The following is a 21,210-nucleotide window of genomic DNA, read 5'->3' as shown; positions in this document are numbered from 1 at the left end:
GATCGACAAAGACAAATGACAGAGGGAGTATATATAAAGTGATAGAGTGGGGATTGGAACAAGGTGTGTGTAATGATGACGAGACAAGTCCGGGGTTGATGAGTGAAAGACGTTTGCCAGCAGCAGGTTCGGCAGCAGCTAGAAGGCCGGCGACGCCGAACGGCTGAGCTGGACAGGAGGGGGAGCCAAAGAGAAGGCTGGTTTGACACTATTGGCATAACTGGGCCTAGGACTGCTAAGGTTGGCATCACACATGATGTGAGATATATCTTGATTGATTGGGCCAGTTACTTTACTTTACTAGTTCCTGGGCAGGTTATTAAGATGAATTAAAATGACACTACAGACAGACAATTAGCACACGCAGAGCAGCACAGAATACAACAGGACAAGGACACATATGACAAGCAACCCTTAGCAGGCAGGCAGACAAAAAGCAACCAAACAATATGACAGAAACATAACAAGGTACACACAGCTCTCAAGCTAATTGGGAAAGAGTTCAGTTAATAGTTAGCTAATTCAAACCCCTTTCTCCCCTACAATGTTGCAACACAGGTGCAGGGGTTCCAAAATCAAAGTTCATGACAGCGTATATATAAATCGAGACTCAGGTTAGAGTTACTCACTTCACAGTGGATTCACTCAAACAGGTAAGATTTAATTTCCTCAGCATTACAGTACTAGAACATAAAATAATAACTCTGTATCTGAAGATTGTTGTCTCTGGTTAATGCTGTACTGTATCTGTAGAGATATCTGAAAGGACTGAAAACAACTAACCATTCACATCAAAGGCCATTGAAACCAGTTGCCAGAGGTATGTGCTTTCTCTCTCAAGTCAAATCTAGCCATAAAAAAATAAAGAAATACATTATTTATATTATATAATGTCATTTATGTTTGCATCAATCGGGTTCAAGTCCGGGGTCTGGCTGGGCCACTAAAGGACATTCAGAGACTTGTCCCGAAGCCAATCCTGCAATATCTTGGCTGTGTGCTTAGGGTCATTGTCCTGTTGTAAGGTGAACCTTCGCCCCAGTCTGAGGTCCTTAGCGCTCTGGAGCAGGTTTTCATCAAGGATCTCTCTGTACTTGTAAGGGTTGGTTTGAGGTGTGACCCAGGTGCGGTGCAGGTTATACAGTAGGCAGAGATGGTGAAACAAGGATCTTTACTGGTGGTCCCTAAGCCAGAATACAAAATAACGGACTTATCACGATAAAAGAAAGGCGGAGCAAATAAGTCTCCAAAAACCTGCTGACAGCCAAAATACGAAATACTACCTAAGACTGAAAAAAACAATGAAACAGGGAGAACACTTGTTAATAGGTCTCCGATCAGACACTGCGTAGTACTGCTGGACATAGAGAAACTAGCAAAGAAAACTGAGGAAGGGAACACAGGGAAGTGAGGGCATAAATACACAGGTGAACAGGTAGACACAGGTGACACCAATAAGATAATGATTAGTCCAGACTGTGAGTGAGGAGGTGCCTAAGGTTGTCGGAGGATGACACCTAGTGGATCGCTCCGGAACTGCGACCCCCTTCTGTAACAGTACTTTGCTCCGTTCATCTTTCCCTCGATCCTGACTAGTCTCCCAGTCCCTGCCACTGAAAAACATCCCCACAGCATGACGCTGCCACCACCATGCTTCACTGTAGGGATGGTGCCAGGTTTCCTCCAGACGTGACGCTTGGCAATCAGGCCAAAGAGTTCAATCTTGGTTTCATCAGACCAGAGAATCTGGTGCATTTTGGCAAACTCCAAGCGGGCTGTCATGTGCCTTTTACTGAGGAGTAACTTCCGTCTGGCCACTCTACCATAAAGGCCTGATTGGTGGAGTGCTGCAGAGATGGTTGTCCTTCTGGAAGGTTATCCCATCTCCACAGAGGAACTCTGGAGCTCTATTAGAGTGACCATCGGGTTCTTGGTCACCTTCCTGACCAAGGCCCTTCTCCCCTGATTGCTCAGTTTGGCCGGGTGGCCAGTTCAAGGAAGAGTCTTGGTGGTTCCAAATTGTTCTTGGGGACCTTCAATGCCACAGACATTTTTTGGTACCATTCCCCAGATCTATTCCTCAACACAATCCTGTCTCGGAGCTCAACGGACAATTCCTTCGACCTCATGGCTTGGTTTTTGTTCTGACATGCACTGTCAACGGTGGGACCTTATATAGACAGGTGTGTGCCTTTCCAAATCATGTCCAATCAATAGAATTTACCACAGGTGGACTCCAATTAAGTTGTAGAAACATCTAAACGATGATCAATGGAAACAGGATGCACCTGAGCTTAATTTTGAGTGTTTCATTTTTGTATACATTTGCAAACATTTCTAAAAACCTGTTTTCTCTTTGTCACTATGGAGTATTGTGTGTAGATTGATGAGGAATTGTATTAAATTAATGCTTTTTAGAATAATGCTGTAACGTAAAAAAAATGTGGAAAAAGTCAAAGGGTCTGAAAACTTTCCGAATGCACTGTAAATGTATGAAATCTTTTCCCAAATATAACAAAAAATGCAATACATATTTTTCCTTGTTTAACATAAAATACAATAAAATCACCAGGAAATAATCTCAAAGTGATTTAAATGTATGAAATCTGTTCTGAAGTATTCCCACGCTTAAATAAAGAGGAATATGTGATCGTATGACAATGTAATCAAGGTCTGAAATTATTGTGTTCTTGTCAAATACTATATCTGTTTGGGATTTTTGCGGTCAATTTGCAGTGAACAAATTATTTATGTTCTGGTCCCCCGACCATCGGAAAATCAGACCGTAGTAATAGTAATTAATAGTAATAGTAATATACTAGTAATAGTCTGATTTACCCCTCCTGTCTCTCCATTTAGACCAAGACATGGTGTTCCAGAGGGCTTTCCTGTTCCTGGTGTTGATGTGTGCCACAGTGATGGTACACGGTCAACCGGCCGATGTTAGCCCTCGTTATCAACGATTCCTCCTACAGCACGTCAAGGGGGGTATGACGATCCAGAATTGTCAGCATGTGATGAGCAACTTGAGGTTGACAGGGACTGATGGAAAATGCAAATGGAAGAACACCTTCATCTTGGCCAATCCAGTTGATGTCAAGCCCATCTGTGGTGGTGGTGGCACACGTAGGAACAGCAATCTGTTTGAAAGCAACAATCCCTTCAGTGTAGTCATATGTCAACGTACAGGTGGGGATTACCATCCCAATTGTAAATACAGGGGTTCTTCTTCTACTAAGAGGGTTGTCATTGCTTGTGATGGAAAATGGCCAGTGCACTATGATGGTGATATTGATATTGGCATTACGGATGGAAAGTGAATACAGTGGGGAGAACAAGAATTTGATACACTGCCGATTTTGCAGGTTTTCCTACTTACAAAGCATGTAAAGGTCTGTAATTTTTATCATAGGTACACTTCAACTGTGAGAGACGGAATCTAAAACAAAAATCCAGAAAATCACATTGTATGATTTTTAAGTAATTAATTTGCATTTTATTGCATGACATAAGTATTCATTTGCTGTGGGGCGACATAATTAACTTATTTACTATACTCAATGGATCAAGTTCCATACTGTTTTTGAATGGGCTTCAAGATTATATCATCAAATTCATGAAATATTTGTGAATTAATTTATAACCATCTTATTAACAAATGTCTCTGACTGACACTTTGCCATCAAATAAAAGCCTACCCTCACAGTGCTTAAAGGTCCAATGCAGCCGTTTTTATCTCAATATCAAATAATTTCTGTGTAACATTTAAGTACATTACTGTGATTGCTTTCAGTTAAAATGGTCAAAAATAAACAAAAATTGCTTCCTAGCAAAGGGCATATTCTCAAGCAAGAATTTTGCTAGGACTGTCTGTGAGTGGTCTGAGTGGGGAGGGGGCAACTGAAAACTAGCTGTTATTGGCAGAGAGTTTAGGAAGTGTCTTTCTTATTGGTCTATTAACTAATTTACCACATGTTGATGTCACCATTGAAAGCCAAAACTCCATCCCACCAAAACAGGCAGAAATATCAGCCATTTTTTTAACAACACTCAAAGGGCATTATCATTTTTTTGCATTCAAATTGCCATTGATAAAATGCAATTGTGTTCATTGTCCGTAGCTTATGCTTGCCCATATCATAACCCCACCGCCACCATGGGGCACTCTGTTCACAACGTTGACATCAGCAAACAGCTCACACAATGCCCACACAATGCCGTACACGTGGTCTGTGGTTGTGAGGCCGGTTGGACGTACTGCCAAAATCTCTAAAATGACGTTGGAGGCGGCTTATGGTAGAGAAATGAACATTCAATTCTCTGGAAACATCTCTGGTGGACATTCCTGCAGTCAGCATGCCAATTGCATGCTCCCTCAAAACATGAGACATCTGTGGCATCGTGTTGTGTGACAAAACTGCACATTTTAGAGTGGCCTGATATTGTTCCCAGCACAAGGTTCACCTGTGTAATGATCATGCTGTTTAATCAGCTTCTTGAAATGCCACACCTGTCAGGTGGATGGATTATCTTGGCAAAGGAGATATGCTCACTAATATGGATGTAAACAAATTTGTGCACACAATTTGAGAGAAATAAGCTTTTTGTGTGTATGGAAAATGTCTGGGATCTTTTATTTCAGCTCATGAAACATGGGACCAACACTACATGTTGCGTTTATATTTTTGTTCAGTGTAGCTGACAAGACAATCCAAGCAATGTTCGCACGGCCTGTGCGCCCACGGAGGCGGAGCTGCCGCTGCTGGCATTTACTGAGGGGCAGAGTAGTAAGTAACTGAACAGCTTGTTTTAAGCAATATATTATTGAAACTGGAACATGCACACTTTCATGAGCATTTGAAACATAATCCATGATTTATATCATATATTCTTTTGTAATCAAAATATTTATACTTTTAGTTTTGACCAATCACAAGTTTGTAACTTTTTTTGAGACAAATCACAAGTGGGATGCCGCCCCTAATGCCCTAATGGACAAGCCGCCGCTGCATGATTGGCAAACCTGATTGTATGACATTGTATGATATCTATATGGCCGCTTTCAGAACGCTCCCATTCCATTCTTCACTAAACTCATCAATGCACACACCATATAGTCCAGGTGCCTAAGAAATGCCTACCATAACTAAGAACCCTAATGATGTACAGTGAGGGAAAAAAGTATTTGATCCCCTTCTGATTTTGTATGTTTGCCCACTGAAAAAGACATGATCAGTCTATAATTTTAATGGTATGTTTATTTGAACAGTGAGAGACAGAATAACAACAAAAAAATCCAGAAAAACACATGTCAAAAATGTTATAAATTGATTTGCATTTTAATGAGGGAAATAAGTATTTGACCCCTCTGCAAAACATGACTTAGTACTTGGTGGCAAAACCCTTGTTGGCAATCACAGAGGTCAGACGTTTCTTGTAGTTGGCCACCAGGTTTGCACACATCTCAGGAGGGATTTTGTCCCACTCCTCTTTGCAGATCTTCTCCAAGTCATTAAGGTTTCGAGGCTGACGTTTGGCAACTCGAACATTCAGCTCCCTCCACAGATGTTCTATGGGATTAAGGTCTGGAGACTGGCTAGGCCACTCCAGGACCTTAATGTTCTTCTTCTTGAGCCACTCCTATGTTGCCTTGGCCGTGTGTTTTGGGTCATTGTCATGCTGGAATACCCATCCACGACCCATTTTCAATGCCCTGGCTGAGGGAAGGAGCTTCTCACCCAAGATTTGACAGTATATGGCCCCGTCCATCATCCCTTTGATGCGGTGAAGTTGTCCTGTCCCCTTAGCAGAAAAACACCCCCAAAGCATAATGTTTCCACCTCCATGTTTGAAGGTGGGGATGGTGTTCTTGGGGTCATAGGCAGCATTCCTCCTCCTCCAAACACGGCAAGTTGAGTTGATGCCAAAGAGCTCCATTTTGGTCTCATCTGACCACAACACTTTCACACAGTTCTCCTCTGAATCATTCAGATGTTCATTGGCAAACTTTAGACAGCCCTGTATATGTGCTTTCTTGAGCAGGGGGAACTTGCGGGCGCTGCAGGATTTCAGTCCTTCACGGTGTAGTGTGTTACCAATTGTTTTCTTGGTGACTATGGTCCCAGCTGCCTTGAGATCATTGACAAGATCCTCCCGTGTAGTTCTGGGCTGATTCCTCACCGTTACATTTTTTTACAATTTAGTCATTTAGCAGACACTCTTTTCCAGAACGACTTACAGTTAGTGAGTGCATACATTATTTTATTTTTCATACTGGCCCCCCGTGGAAATTGAACCCACAACCCTGGCGTTGCAAACGCCATGCTCTACCAACTGAGCTACATCCCTGCCGGTCATTCCCTCCCCTACCCTGGACGACGCAGGGCCAATTATGCGCCGCCCCATGGTTCTCCCGGTCTCGGCTGGCTACGACAGAGCCTGGAATCGAACCAGGATCTCTAGTGGCACAGCTAGCACTGCGATGCAGTGCCTTAGACCACAGATCATTGCAACTCCACAAGGTGAGATCTTGCATGGAGCACCAGGCCGAGGGAGATTGACAGTTCTTTTGTGCTTCTTCCATTTGCGAATAATCGCATCAACTGTTGTCACCTTCTCACCAAGCTGCTTGGCGATGGTCTTGTAGCCCATTCCAGCCTTGTGTAGGTCTACAATCTTGTCCCTGACATCCTTGGAGAGCTATTTGGTCTTGGCCATGGTGGAGAGTTTGGAATCTGATTGATTGATTGCTTCTGTTGACAGGTGTCTTTTATACAGGTAACAAACTGAGATTAGGAGCACTCCCTTTAAGAGTGTGCTCCTAATCTCAGTTCGTTACCTGTATAAAAGACACCTGGGAGCCAGAAGTCTTTCTGATTGAGAGGGGGTAAAATACTTATTTCTCTCATTAAAATGCAAATCAATTTATAACATTTATGACATGTGTTTTTCTGGATTTTTTGGTTGTTATTCTGTCTCTCACTGTTCAAATAAACCTACCATTAAAATTATAGACTGATAATTTCTTTGTCAGTGGGCAAACGTACAAAATCAGCAGGGGATCAAATACTTTTTTCCCTCACTGTATTTCTATTAATGCAAACCATATGGATTAAGAGAGAGGTGATGGGGGGATGGTTTTAAATAACAACATCTGATTTACACGAAGTCCATTACATTTCCTGTGTAGAGATACATTTATTAAAGTACTTATTTTGCTGAGCACTCCCCTGGCACTCCCTTGGCACTCCCCTGGAACTCCCCTGGCACTCCCCTGGCACTCCCCTGGCACTCCCTTGGCACTCGCTTGGCACTCCCCTGGCACTCCATTGGCACTCCCCTGGCCACATTTTACATGTGGATGGGTACTTGAGGATTTTTTATCATTCAGCGCCAGTGGCGACCCATCATTCAGGGCAGGTAGGGCAGGTAGGGCAGAGCCCCACCTGTGTTGAGCCCCACCTGTTTCGCAAAAATATATATATAAAGTACCAGTCAAAAGTTTGGACACACCTACTCATTCAAGGGTTTTTCTTTATTTTGACTATTTTCTACATTGTAGAATAACAGTGAAGAAATCAAACTATGAAATAACATATATGGAATCGTGTAGTAACCAAAAAAGCGTTAAACAAATCAAAATATATTTTAGATTTTAGATTATTCAAAGTAACCACCCTTTGCCTTGATGACAGATTTGCTCACTCTTGGCATTCTCTCAATCAGCTTCACCTGGAATGCTTTTCCAACAGTCTTGAAGGAGTTCCCATGTATGCTGAGCAAATGTTGGCTGCTTTTTCTTCGCACTGCGGAACACTGCGGTCCAACTCATCCCAAATCATCTCAATTGGGTTGAGGTCATGTGATTGTGGAGGCCAGGTCATCTGATATAGAACTCCATCACTCTACTTCTTGGTCAAATAGCCCTTACACAGCCTGGAGGTGTGTTGGTCATTGTCCTGTTGAAAAACAAATGATAGTCCCACTAAGCACAAACTAGATGGGATGGCCTATTGCTGCAGAATTCGGAGGTAGCCATATTGGCTAAGTGTGCCTTGAATTCTAAATAAATCATTGACAGTGTCACCAGCAAAGCACCCCCACACCATCACACCTCCTCTTCTATGCTTCACGGTGGGAACTACACATGCGGACATCATCCATTCACCTATTCTGCGTCTCACAAAGACACGGTGGTTGGAACCAAAAATCTCTAATTTGGACTCATCAGACCAAAGGACAGATTTCCACAGGTCTAATGTCCATTGCTTGTGTTTCTTGGCCCAAGCAAGTCTCTTATTATTATTGGTGTCCAGTCTCCTCTGAACAGCTGATGTTGAGATGTGTCTATTACTTGAACTCTGTGATGCATTGATTTGGGCTGCAATTTCTGAGGCTGGTAACTCGAATGAACTTATCCTCTGCAGCAGAGGTAACTCTGGATCTTCCTTTCTTGTGGCGGTCCTCATGAGAGCCAGTTTCATCATAGCTCTTGATGGTTTTTGCGACTGCACTTGAAGAAACTTTCAAAGTTCTTAAAATGTTCCGTATTAACTGACCTTCATGTCTTAAAGTAATGATGGACTGTCGTTTCTCTTTGCTTATTTGAGCTGTTCTTGCCATAATATGGACTTTGTCTTTTACAAAATAGGGCTATATGGTTCATGTTATTTTGGCATTAATACGTGACACATATCAGTTTGCAAACAATGTAAAAAAATATATAATAATTGAGTTAATAAAGCCGCATACAAACATGGTCTCTTTTTTCTTTCTTGAGTAAGGCAGCTCCAAAATGCAGTTGTTTGAGCCAAGCTCAGTGCTTTCTGTGGTGGTGGGGCAGCCAGCTGAAAATATGGAGCTTAGGGGTTGGTAATGTTCTCTAGTTGCGCAGTGATTGGCTCAGTGTTCTGTCACTGATGGGGACACTATGTCACCGCAAAATCTACGGGGAGAGCTTGAAAATTAAAGCCCCTTGCGTGCTGCCATAGAGTTACATTAGAAGTGCCCATCCAAGAAGGCTCAAGGTCATTTGCCACAGATAAAATGACGTCAAATCACATTAAATCTACTATAGCTTTGATTGGACTGATCATGTCAACATCATACTTTCAAAATCTTAGCTAGCAAGCTAGACAAGCAGTCATCATCATGAATGACGTGGACAATCTACTCGCAAATCCTTTTCAATCCTTGTAATATAAAGAGAAATTATAGATAAAACGTATCGGTACTCATCGGCCATTGGACATAAACATTACACAACTAGTTGGAAATTGCAAATTCAACAGTGAGTGGTTTGGAAGGAATCAGTGGCTAACAGCAAGCGTTGCAAAGCAATCACTAGCTTGCTATTCAGTGGAGTGGGTGTGTGGCCCAAGTCTGGGTTTAAGCAAGTCAGCCATATCAGCTATGTTTTTTTAAAAGCTGGTAAATGAGGCTGAAGTTTCACTGCCAGACAAGAATCAGCTGATAGCCAGGTGTACATTTTAGTCATTTAGCAGATGCTCTTATCCAGAGCAACTTACAGTTAGTGAGTGCATACATTATTTTCATACTGGCCCCCCGTGGGAATCTAACCCACAACCCTGCCGTTGCAAGCGCCATGCTCTACCAACTGAGCTACAGCAGCAGTGGTAAGGATTCACTCCATGGTGCAGAAAAGAAAGCTCTGTTGTTGGGACAGCTTTATGTAGGCCCTAACAGTTTGTGGGTTTAGTGTTGTGTTGTGTAGTGGCTTTGCTGGCATTCATCAAAAAAATTGTTTTGAGTTTGCCCCACGAAGATTTACGTACTAAAATTGCCACTGGTCAGTGCAAATATGTAGTAATGGCAAGATTAAAAAAGTAGAGTAGTGAATTTATCCATCATGATGGGAATTTCTTCTGGATGGTCATCTATTTCTGTGTTTGAACTAATACAAGTATTTGAAAGGACTATAGCAAAATTGATAGTTCAATATACCTGTAGTTCCATTATTTTTTCTTTGCAGCTACAACTGTATGTAAGTCTCAATGACCCTAGGATGCCTGGAATCACCCAGGTGGTTGCTACACTATGTGTTTGCGGAGTACACTCTTAGAAAAAAGGCTTCCAAAAGGGTTCTTTGGCTGTCCCTATAGGATAACCATTTTTGGTACCAAGTAGAACCCTTCTTGGTTCCCAGTAGAACCCATTTGCGTTCCATGTAGAACCCTCTGTGGAAAGGGTTTTACATGGAACCCAAAAAAGTTCTACATGGAACCAAAACAGTTCTACCTGGGACCAAAAAGGAAACTTAAAAGGGTTCTCCTATGGGGACAGCCAAAGAAACCTTTTAGGTTCTAGATAGCACCTTTTTTTTCTAAGAGTGTCGTTTACCACAGAGCCTACAGAGAGGCTGGCAAGGAATGATTCCTTATCAACAGCTCCAGACCTGTCTTCCTGACCCAAGACCGCCCCACCACCATCCTCCCATGCTTGCTTCATCTGGGCCTGCCTGCTGACGAGCCATGGACTATGACGAAGAGGACTGTGTGCTCAGATGGTGGAGTAAAGACAGGAGTCTGAGTCCCTTAAAGACACACTCCAACTATTTGTTAACTTTTCTTATTTTTTACAATATCACACATATAAACACAGTAATGTACGCACACTTAAGGGTAAAACATTTTTTGACACAAATGCATACTTCATGGAGTAGGCCATTCAAGGAGTTGGTCTGATGGTGCCCTCTGATGTCATCAGCCTCCCCCCTTGCTTTAGGAACAATAGAGGAGCAATCAAGAACAAAAGAGGAAAAGCCCACGTCATGAGGACACCTGGACCACCTATTGAGATGTGCATTTTGTTAAGTAAATCAGGTGGTAAATGAGGTGAAAAGGAGACTGGAGTGTGACTTTATGTTGGATGTCATCTAGACTTGCCCGCCTCTGTGGAAGAGTATTGTCCAGCCCCATATGTGTGTGTCTTTGTGTCTTTGACATTCTTAATGTAATGAAAAGCGCTATATAAATGTAATCTATTATTATAATTATTAGTGTTATTATTATTGTTATTATTATTATTCATAATAATAATATTATTATTATTATAGAGGAGGTGGGTGTCAGGCTGACTGTCTGTCTCTCTGATGCTCACAGTGTGTCAGCCTTGATGTTCCCACCCCCTCAAAACAACCCCAAACTGTTTGTGTGTGTGTGTGTGTGTGTGTGTGTGTGTGTGTGTGTGTGTGTGTGTGTGTGTGTGTGTGTGTGTGTGTGTGTGTGTGTGTGTGTGTGTGTGTGTGTGTGTGTGTTTGTGTTTGTGTGTGTGTGTGTGTGTGTGTGTGTGTGTGTGTGTGTGTGTGTGTGTGTGTGTGTGTGTGTGTGTGTGTGTGTGTGTGTGTGTGTGTGTGTGTGTGTGTGTGTGTGTGTGTGTGTGTGTGTGTGTACGAGTGTGTGTGTGTGAGTGTGTGTTATCAGAGATACTGTATACTGTATAATGATGAGATGGTCTTGTCTTCGACCCTAACAATGGGAGTCATTGTCTGTAAGTTGCTCTGGATAAGAGCGTCTGCTAAATGACTCAAATGTAAATGTAAATGTTGTCCCAAAGGCGGGAAGGGAGGCGTTCTACTTAACGGTCTACTTATCACTGTGTTCCCTTGTGGCCAGATTATGACGGGAATGGACCCTCTCGCTTGGCCTCTTCCTCTTTGTTGTTGTTCAAGGTATAACATTTTAATGGCTCATCTTTCCAGCCTAGTCACACACATTGTAATACTGGGTCCAGTAGGGGGAGCTGACAAAAATCATTGGCTTAGGCCTACATTTTACACAATTTCTGACCTGACCTCTGAATTTATGCAATCCAGCAAAACCAGCTGGGATATGTGGTAGGCATTTCGCCAAAAAGAGTGACCAGGGCTCTTAGCCAAAGCAAATCATGTGCCATTTGCAATGCTTTGTGATGCCGCAGTGAAACACCCCACTTGGGACATTCTGTGTGAGGGGCTCCTTTGTCAGGGAATCTAAAATCAGCACCAAGTTTAAACAAATGAGGTTCTAAGAGATCAGAAAGGTTTGCTTCCACAATTGCTCTCAGCTTCAAGGACCATCTCTGTAGTGTACCCACTGGGCAAAAACTGGTTGAATCAATGTTGTTTCCAAGTCATTTCAACAACAAAAAATGTAATATGATGACGTTCAATCAATGTGGAAAACTGATTGAATTTGCAAAAAGTTATCAACAAAAGGGAATTTCAAGGTTTTTTTCACCCAACTTTTAACCTAAATCCAATAACACAGTGACATTTTTGGTTGATTTCACGTGGAATTCACGTTAGTTGACAACTCAACCAAATGTAAATCAAAACTAGACGTTGAACTGTCTGTTCCCAGTGGGTTGTGACTGGTTCAAAGTCAATGGACTGGTTCAAAATCAATATGGCAATGGCATCAATGATCAATACATAAGGCCAACAAATCACACTATAGTTAAAGATGTAATTTAAAGTGATACCATGTCCAGACCCTTGTTGGTGGAAAACCATATACAGGAAGTGTTGCACAACCATTCAGGTCATTTGTACATTTCAAAGGCACCAAGCGAAATGAATAGTTCTGTTCATTTAATCACATCAGTCACTACATGTTTCATGGTTAGGGGAAATAAGACAAACTCTTGTCACAACAATAGCAACATAGCAAGATGATCAGAACCAGCTTTGTTTTGGTACTTCTCACTCAATCAATTGTCTTACTGAACTGCAGAATTTTCAAACTGAATGTGTAATCAAAGTCTTAGACTATTGGAAAGTAGTGCAGTAGTGCAGAAAGAGGATGACATACTGTAGCTATATCAATGTAGCTATGACAGGAAATATCAACATATCAGTGTGTTTTCCATGGTTTTAAGGACATTGGTTAGGCTTTCTCCTAGACCATTTCCAGATAGCTCTGACCACTTTGGTAATTATTCTGCAAATTGATGTCTGTAGTTAATGTATTTGCAAAACTTCTTTCAAATCTATTGCAGTCCTGATTCAAAATGAAGAAGTTCATCAGCCAGTTCCACTGACCCCTGTTCAGCTCGGAGACTCCATATGTCTATCATGCCTTTTCGCAGATAACAAACATTTTCAAGTCCTGTACTGGTACAAGCAGACTATTGGTTAAATGCCCCATGTTGTGGCAGCTATTACTGATTCTTCAAAACCTCTTCTTTCTGGAAAGTTTAATAACCCACGTTTTAAAGTGGACAAAGCTGAAGACGTCTCTCATCTCATTATCAGCAATATCAGCACATCAGATGAGGCAACCTACTACTGTGCATTGGGAACAAAGTATTATACATTATTGCAAATAGAGAAAAATGACTTCACATTGGGCTGATCAACTCACATTTTATTTGAAATACATTTCAATTGCAACAAACCTTACAGTAGAACAACAGGTAAGTAAGTAATCCTTGTTGGCTGAGTCAGAACGGCTCATAGCGGCAGAAGCCCATCTCCTGACTCTATAGCGGAAGGCAGTTTGATGTACAAGTACACCTCCAGGACAGGACACTTAACCCAATCCATCTCCTTTATGCTGATTGCCAAGCAGAAAGGCATTCGGTCCCACTGTTGGAGTAATTGGTGTGACTCGACCGGGGATCAAACCCTCAACTTTCTAATCTCAGGGTGGTCACTAAGCACAAAGCCACTTAGTTGGCTCACTGTTAAACAGTATGTCTAAACAATGGGCTGAGATACAAGAGATACGATACAAGAGGAAAACATAGAATCACTAAGGAAGTCTAAAATAACAATACAATTACAGATTAAGATTAAAGGCCAAGCTAAAAGGTAGATTTTCAGGCTTGATTTAAAGACCTCAATGTTTTCTGGCCCTCTACCTGACAGGACAAGCCGTTCCATAACAGTGGTCCTCTGACAGAGAACACTCCTAGAAGAACAAGCTATTTATATTATACATTATAGTATCAGTGAGGCTAAAATGTCATGACTGTCTGAATACATTATATACATCTATATTGACAAGTGTTTCCTGACCAAACTACACCCATTCCTCTGCACATAAACAAAGTTCACTCCCAGTCTGAGCACCTGACATCAGAGTACACACTCTCCTGTGGTGTCTCTCTCTTCTTTCTTCCTCTTTTAGTCTTCCTCTCAGAGAAATTCAATGCAGCATAATTCAACGTAACTCCATCTTGATCCTGTGAGTCATCATCACGGTTTTTAATAAATAAATGTAGTCATAATAATAATAGTCAGGTAATTGGAGTATTCAGTATCATATTACAAATCATCTACCAACAGGCCAATATTATAACAATTGTATTTATTTACCTGATCACGTTCGGTGGTTAAGTTGTCATGTCCATGCTGTGCAACACTCACTGTTAACATGAATAAAAACAAAGCATCAACATGACAAAAGTCAAGATAGGTAAAAGACAGAGGTATTATACTTGATGACAAATATTGTGTACTACAATGTATTAGGTGTTTGTCTACAGTTTGTAATACCAAAGAGCTCACCTTTATAATGTTCACAAATTGGCTTTGTATTTCTGCTGATAACGAGGATAATGATCACAATCACACAGAAAACTGATGTCACTCCCAGTCCAATGACTACATTATCCAGAGATCTTTCTAAAAGGAAGAAAACATTAAAAAAATAAGAGTCAATATATGCCACCCTTGTATTCAAATAAAATAGTAAGAGAGAGATATACCACCCTAATATTAAAATGAAATAGCAAGAGAGATATACAACCTTAAAATAAATTAAAACAGTAAGAGAGATATATACCACCTTTGTATTTAAATAAAATAGTAATAGAGATATATACGACCCTTATAATAAAATAAAATAGTGAAAGAGATAGATACAACCCTTATATTAAAATAAAATAGCAAGAGAGATCTATACCACCTTATATTAACATAAAATAGTAAGAGAGATATATATCACCCTTCTGTAGATGGTAGAGGAGGATCGGGGACTGTTCCTAATAAGTGTTTATTTGCAGTGACTTTTCAAGCGCTTTTCAACAGCCGTGGCATCACCCAGGTGGTTGCTACCTTTTTGGTAATGGAGGACCAGTACCTACGTAAAGGAGCGGCTTCTATGGAGGAAGTGAATGCAGGAGAAGCAGGTGTGGTGCTCTGATGAGGGGCTCTCTCTTCATCTATATCCTGCCTTTCCAACCCAAACTTCCTCAACTCCCTTTCCCTAATCGGTCTAAGGACATTCAATCTCCATCTCCATCATTCTGATCTATCTAGGGACATTCAATCTCCATATCCACATTCTAATCTGTCTAAGGACATCAATCTCCATATCCATCATCCTAATCTGTCTAAAGACATTCAATCTCCATATCCATCATCCTAATCTGTCTAAAGACATTCAATCTCCATCTCCATCATCCTAATCTGTCTAGGGACATTCAATCTCCATCTCCATCATGCTAATCTGTCTACGGACATTCAATCTCCATTACCATCATCCTAATCTGTCTAAGGACATTCAATCTCCATATCCATCATCCTAATCTGCCTAAGGACATGCCATCTCCATCTCCATCATCCTAATCTGTCTAAGGACATTCAATCCCCATCTCCATCATCCTAATCTGCCTAAGGACATTCAATCTCCATCTCCATCATCCTAATATGTCTAAGGACATTCAATCTCCATCTCCATCATCCTAATCTGTCTAAGGACATTCAATCTCCATCTCCATCATTCTAATCTGTCTAAGGACATTAAATCTCAATTTCCATCATCTCAATTTACTGTTTTTTACAATCACTTTGGCACTAATTTCAGAACCTTGACGTCATTTTTCAAAACTCTAGACACAAAACTGACAACCAATGATCAAAATGCACATTTTTCAAAACTCTAACACTTTTTTCAATTGCTTAGATACAATACACATACAACTAAGATAATTTGTTCATTTAACAAAAGTCACCTGTTCAATATGACACAACTTAACATCAAAGTATTACTATTTCAAAAGGCAATTCACACATTACATTTCAGATGAGTGTCTATTCATTTCATTACAATTATCCAACTATCAATTGATACAACTGCTCAAAATGATAAGTAACTGTTGCATTGCTCTTAATGCATAGTTGTATGGAAACAGAGAAACAATATTCCATGTTTAGATCATGAAAGTTTCAAAGTAACGAGATTCATTGTCACCAATTAGCGTGGAGCATGAACCAATTAGACTACATTATCTATGGATGTAATATTTCATCATCATTCTTTATCAGACACCGTTTCTATGGTCCCCTTGTAACCTTCCTTGATGTGCTCGATCAAGCCTGTAGAGCTGGTGGCGTGACCTATGTCATTGTGTGGGATAATGTCAGGTTCATTTACATTTACATTTACGTTTTAGTCATTTAGCAGACGCTCTTATCCAGAGCGACTTACAGTTAGTGCATACATTATTTTATCGAACCCACAACCCTGGCGTTGCAAACGCCATGCTCTACCAACTGAGCTACATCCCCATGCTCATATGGTGCAAGCATGGTTTCAGGCCCATGCACAATTTACCACCCTGTATTTACCCCCATACTCTCCTTTCCTTAACCCGATTGAGGAATTTTTCTCCACATGGAGATGGAAGGTTTATGATAGGCGCCCTCATGAACAAGTCACTCTTCTCCAGGCCATGGATGACGCATGCAATGACATCACGGCAGACCAGTGTCAGGCCTGGATTCGCCATGGCCAAAGGTTTTTTCTAAGATGTTTGGCTAATGAAAACATCCATTGGGATGTAGATGAGAACCTGTGGCCAAAACCACAAGACAGAGTTGATGAAAATGTAGAAGTACAGTAATCTCTCCTATGTTTTACTTTTTACAGTACAAGCAAGCAAGTTGAGGAACACTGCATTTGATGTTTTAGAGTACTGTATTGTTTTTCATCAATATATTTCAGATTTTGTTCAATGATTCCACTGTGTCTGTAGTATTCTCTCTACTACTGCAGTACTTTTACAGGGATGTATTTACATGTAGTACCATAATGAAACATGTATCACCTATTTTGTACTACAATATTTAATGATCGTACGAACAATGACACAGTGAAACTATCGGTTGCTTGTGTGTGGGTGATCTAAATTAAAGTTTCATTGGTATTTCACAATAAATTTGTTTTTTGAACCAATGATTGTGCAAGTGCAAGATTTCTTTAAAGATATGAATGCACAATGCAATGTTTTGAACATTGGACAGCCTGTGTTACAAGTGATGACCGTTTTGAGTTTTGTGTCTAGAGTTTTGAAAAATGACGTCAAGGTTCTGAAATCAGTGCCAAAGTGATTGTAAAAAACTGTATATTTGTTGTGTTTGTCATTTTGTTTTGCTTTTTAACGTTTTGAGATTTTTTTGTAATAAAAAGCGCTATACACATTAAATAACATTGTTATCATTGTCATATAAAAGACATGGATTGAAGGAGAGATTTGTTAAAATATTTAGTTTATATTTCTTTAAATTAGTTATTCATAACTATCAGCAAGTTGTATTTTGTTTACAAAATCTAAGAATTTACAGCTGAAGATTCATTTCTGGTCAATGATGAGAATACTGTTATAGCAAAAGGCACATAGACCTCAACCACTGTGCTATACAATGACTGTATAAAACATTATGAACACCTGCTCTTTCCATGACAGAGTGACCAGGTGAATCCAGGTGAAAGCTATGATCCCGTATTTATGTCACTTGTTAAATCCACTGTATGTGTGTCATTCAGAGGGTAAATTTTTTTATTGCCTTTGAATGGGGTAGGCGCACCGGTTTGAGTGTGTCAAGATCTGCAACGCTGCTGGGTTTTTCACGCTCAACAGTTTCACGTGTGTATCAAGAATTATCCACCACCCAAAGGACATCCAGCCAACTTGACACAACTGTGGAAAGCATTGGAGTCCACATCGGCTAGCATCCCTGTGGAATACTTTCGAGACCTTGTAGAGTCTATGCCCCGATGAATTGAGGCTGTTCTGAGGGCAAAAGGCGGTGCAACTCAATATTAGGAAGATGTGTTTAACGTGTTGTACATTCAGTGTACATTCACCACTTAAATATTTCTAAACATTATCCTCTAATTTCGAAACTATAACTCATAATATTCATAACCTACCAATACTTAGGTTTGTTCCGTTGCCAAACAGGATCTCCCCACATGTGGCCACAGCACAGTAGTAAGTCCCAGCATCAGAGAGACTGAGGTTGTTCTTGGAGAGGTTGTAGACACAGCTCTTTGTAGGAGAGGGAGTCTCAGGGCTCTTCTCACACTCATCTCTCCTGTTCCCAGGGGTGTAAATGACTCCTGGATGGGATTCTCCTGATCCGGCTCTGAACCAGTACACACTGTGTTCTCCTGTACAGGTCCCAGAGAGTACTGTACACTGTAGAGTCACAGAGTCTCCTGGATAGACTGGGTCAGAAACTGGTTGCTGCACCAATGAAAGGTGATTGTGTCCTATATTGTGATATTGTATTGAGAAAATAATTATTCATAAGCTTGTAAAGTTGAGACATCATAGAATTTTAAATAGTATACATTCCTTTAGGCACATGGCAGTTTTGGAAACAGCGTTTTGTTTGCTAGAAAAGAGTGGTGCGGTTGCTAATAAACTATAAATGTTTTCTTTATTTGTCAGTAATTATTCAAATTTATTTGCCCCACAGTCAGCCAAGATGCTTAGCTAGCCAGCTGAAGAGTTGTTTATAGTCAAAGTTAGTTAGCTGCCGTTTCTACACTCTTTTGCTACCTATACCGTAACGTTGTCATGTCAAAAACCTGTCTCCAAAAATGACGAGTTGTCTTTACATTTGATGATTATGACACTTTCCATGAATATCCACTTTCTATGCATACTGCATCAAGATTGTCTGTTATTTTTTTCTGAACATATTTAGTACATGGCAGTGTACTAAAAAAAAATACACAAAAACACTTGGTGAACATTGAAACACACAATTTAAATTAAATTACCTTTCACAGCCAAAAATGTTGCATTTCCATAGTTCATCCCATACATTGTCCCCAATCCACAAAAGTATGTTGCCTCATCTAATGTGCTGATATTTCTGATAATGAGATTGTACACATATTCAGATTTCTCCACTTTGAAACGTGGGTTCTGAAACTCTCCTTTAAGTACAGGTTCTGATCCATAGGATACAGAAGCGACAAGATTGGGCAGTTGGCCAACAGTTTGTCTGTACCAGTACAGCAATTGTTGAGATTCCGCTTTGGGACATGGCAAAGATACAGTGTCTCCAAATAGACGTGTAGTCACTGGTATTGGTTGAGGAGCATCTTCAGTCTGAATCAGGTCTGCCAAAATGTGAATGTTATCAGATTTCAATTTGAAATGGAAATGGACAATGTTCAACCTTTGAATAGCAGTGTATTTCTTTAATGATGTCATCAAACTACTGCAATTCAAATTGCCTGATGCTATATCGGTCACATTGCTGTCCAAACGGAATACATTTCATTACCTTTAGACATGATTTTCCAATAAGATAGTGTTATTCTTTACCGATTTTCAATTTTACTGCTCAGTAAAATACTATTTGAGATTAGGACATGCACTTACACACTTGAGAGAGAAGTCCCCAAAGAAGGTAGATTGTGATCATCTTAATATGGACTGACTGTAGCTTTAACAACTGTTTTTCTTTGTTACTATGAATGACTGACTGACTAAATGAAAATAATTGTGGGCTGTTTAAAATATAAGAATGACTTGATTGGTTAGGGGAAAGACATGCATCACTTCCTGTTTAACGTTTCCACCCATTTTCAGCCATGTACTGTATGTAATCTAAAGATTTATGGTGTGCACTAATTTGTTGGCCTACTTTACAGCAAGATATTGCTTAGTGATGCCATATATCCCAGACACAGATCACGACTAAAAAGATTTTCCATTGAAAGAGCTATTTCGTCCAGGACTAGGCTTAATCTGTGTCTGGGAAACAGCCACTACAAATTCATGCAAACTTTAGCCACCGACAGCTAACAATCAATGGAAGTGATAGGGCAATTGTGCAGTGTTTTTTTTTATGGAACAATCATCTTTAAGTAACATCAAACCAAATATGGAGATTATTTGGCCATGAAAATTGCATGAAAGTTGCCCCTATAATTCCCATAGATATTAGCTAGCTGTGGCTAAAGTTAGCTGAAGTCTGTAGTTCCTGTTTAGAGAGAACCGAACAATGGATTACATTTTGCCTTGACACATAGACTACTTTCAAGTTGAGGAACCATCTAACATGAAGTTGTAAAATCCTGAAATTCCCGTTTAACGCTGAGTGTGAAGCATAATGTGTAAGGTTGACTCAAAAAGATAAATAAAAAAATTCATTTGCATTTTAATATTTTGCAACATTATAGGGTCAAATACAAATGCATATTGTTAAAACTTTACTGACACGTGTGAGACCTTACCATATTCAAGATAAAAAAAATATCAAAATACATTGATGATGCAATGAGAAATAACAAATATTTCACTAAATATACATATTCATAGATTTATGAAGTATGAGTTCATTCTATGATACAAGTTCAAATGAAACTTAATGAACTAGGGTTATAAATCTCAATCTCAATGTATATTGTTATAAATGGTATACAAACAAAGTATTATAAAAATACATGACTGAACTAGATCATTAAATTATTCTGAACAGTATTAACAATTACAGTACATTACAGAAAGTATTCAGACACCACTTTTTCCACATTTTGTTACATTACAGCCTTTTTATCAAATGGACTATATTATACATTTTTTCTCATCAATCTACAAACAACACCCCATACAGTGGCTTCACCTCCCTTGGCATTTTTCCTATTTTCTTGCCTTACAACCTGGAATTAAAATTGTTTTTTGGGGGGTTTATATCATTTGATTTACACAACATGCCTACCACTTTGAAGATGCAAAATATGTTGTTTTACCCCAACCCTGATCTGTACTTCTCCACAACTTTGTCCCTGACCTGTTTGGAGAGCTCCTTGGTCTTCATGGTGCCGCTTGCTTGGTGGTGCCCCTTGCTTAGTGGTGTTGCAGACTCTGGGGCCTTTCAGAACAGGTGTATGTATATTGAGATCATGTGACACTTAGATTGCACACAGGTGGACTTTTTAAAACTAATTATTTGACTTCTGA

At 40.1% G+C, this 21,210-nt stretch overlaps 2 protein-coding genes across 2 annotated transcripts; one reads left to right on the top strand and one right to left on the bottom strand.

Annotated features, from left to right (window-relative positions):
- Positions 1-613: 613 nt before the first annotated feature.
- On the top strand, positions 614-3,708 carry LOC123482225 (ribonuclease-like 3). Its single transcript, XM_045209171.1, has 3 exons — positions 614-653; positions 754-820; positions 2,860-3,708. Exon 3 carries the CDS (start codon positions 2,868-2,870, stop codon positions 3,318-3,320), a length of 453 nt encoding a protein of 150 aa, XP_045065106.1. The 5' UTR covers positions 614-653; positions 754-820; positions 2,860-2,867; the 3' UTR covers positions 3,321-3,708.
- A 9,654-nt stretch (positions 3,709-13,362) lies between these two features.
- LOC121541280 lies at positions 13,363-19,669 on the bottom strand. Its single transcript, XM_041850271.2, has 6 exons — positions 19,627-19,669; positions 19,017-19,361; positions 18,159-18,500; positions 14,510-14,626; positions 14,318-14,367; positions 13,363-14,184 (listed from the first exon to the last, which is right to left on the bottom strand). The coding sequence occupies exons 1-6, from the start codon at positions 19,667-19,669 to the stop codon at positions 14,053-14,055; spliced, it is 1,029 nt and encodes a 342-aa protein (XP_041706205.1). The 3' UTR covers positions 13,363-14,052.
- Positions 19,670-21,210: the final 1,541 nt, after the last annotated feature.

This window comes from Coregonus clupeaformis, chromosome 3, assembly GCF_020615455.1.
Source record: "Coregonus clupeaformis isolate EN_2021a chromosome 3, ASM2061545v1, whole genome shotgun sequence".
NCBI classification, from domain to species: Eukaryota; Metazoa; Chordata; class Actinopteri; order Salmoniformes; family Salmonidae; genus Coregonus; species Coregonus clupeaformis.
Note: the sequence above shows the minus strand (reverse complement) of the source record. Positions and strands in the feature narration are given on the sequence as shown.

Coding starts and splice junctions, on each gene's coding strand:
- LOC123482225 (XM_045209171.1), top strand. CDS start 2,868: ATGGTGTTCCAGAGGGCTTTCCTGTTCCTGGTGTTGATGTGTGCCACA.
- LOC121541280 (XM_041850271.2), bottom strand. CDS start 19,669: ATGATCACAATCTACCTTCTTTGGGGACTTCTCTCTCAAGTGT. Junction 14,627..18,158: donor CGGAACAAACCTAAGTATTG/GTAGGTTATGAA, acceptor TCTTCCTTTTAG/AAAGATCTCTGGATAATGTA. Junction 14,368..14,509: donor AATTTGTGAACATTATAAAG/GTGAGCTCTTTG, acceptor TCATGTTAACAG/TGAGTGTTGCACAGCATGGA.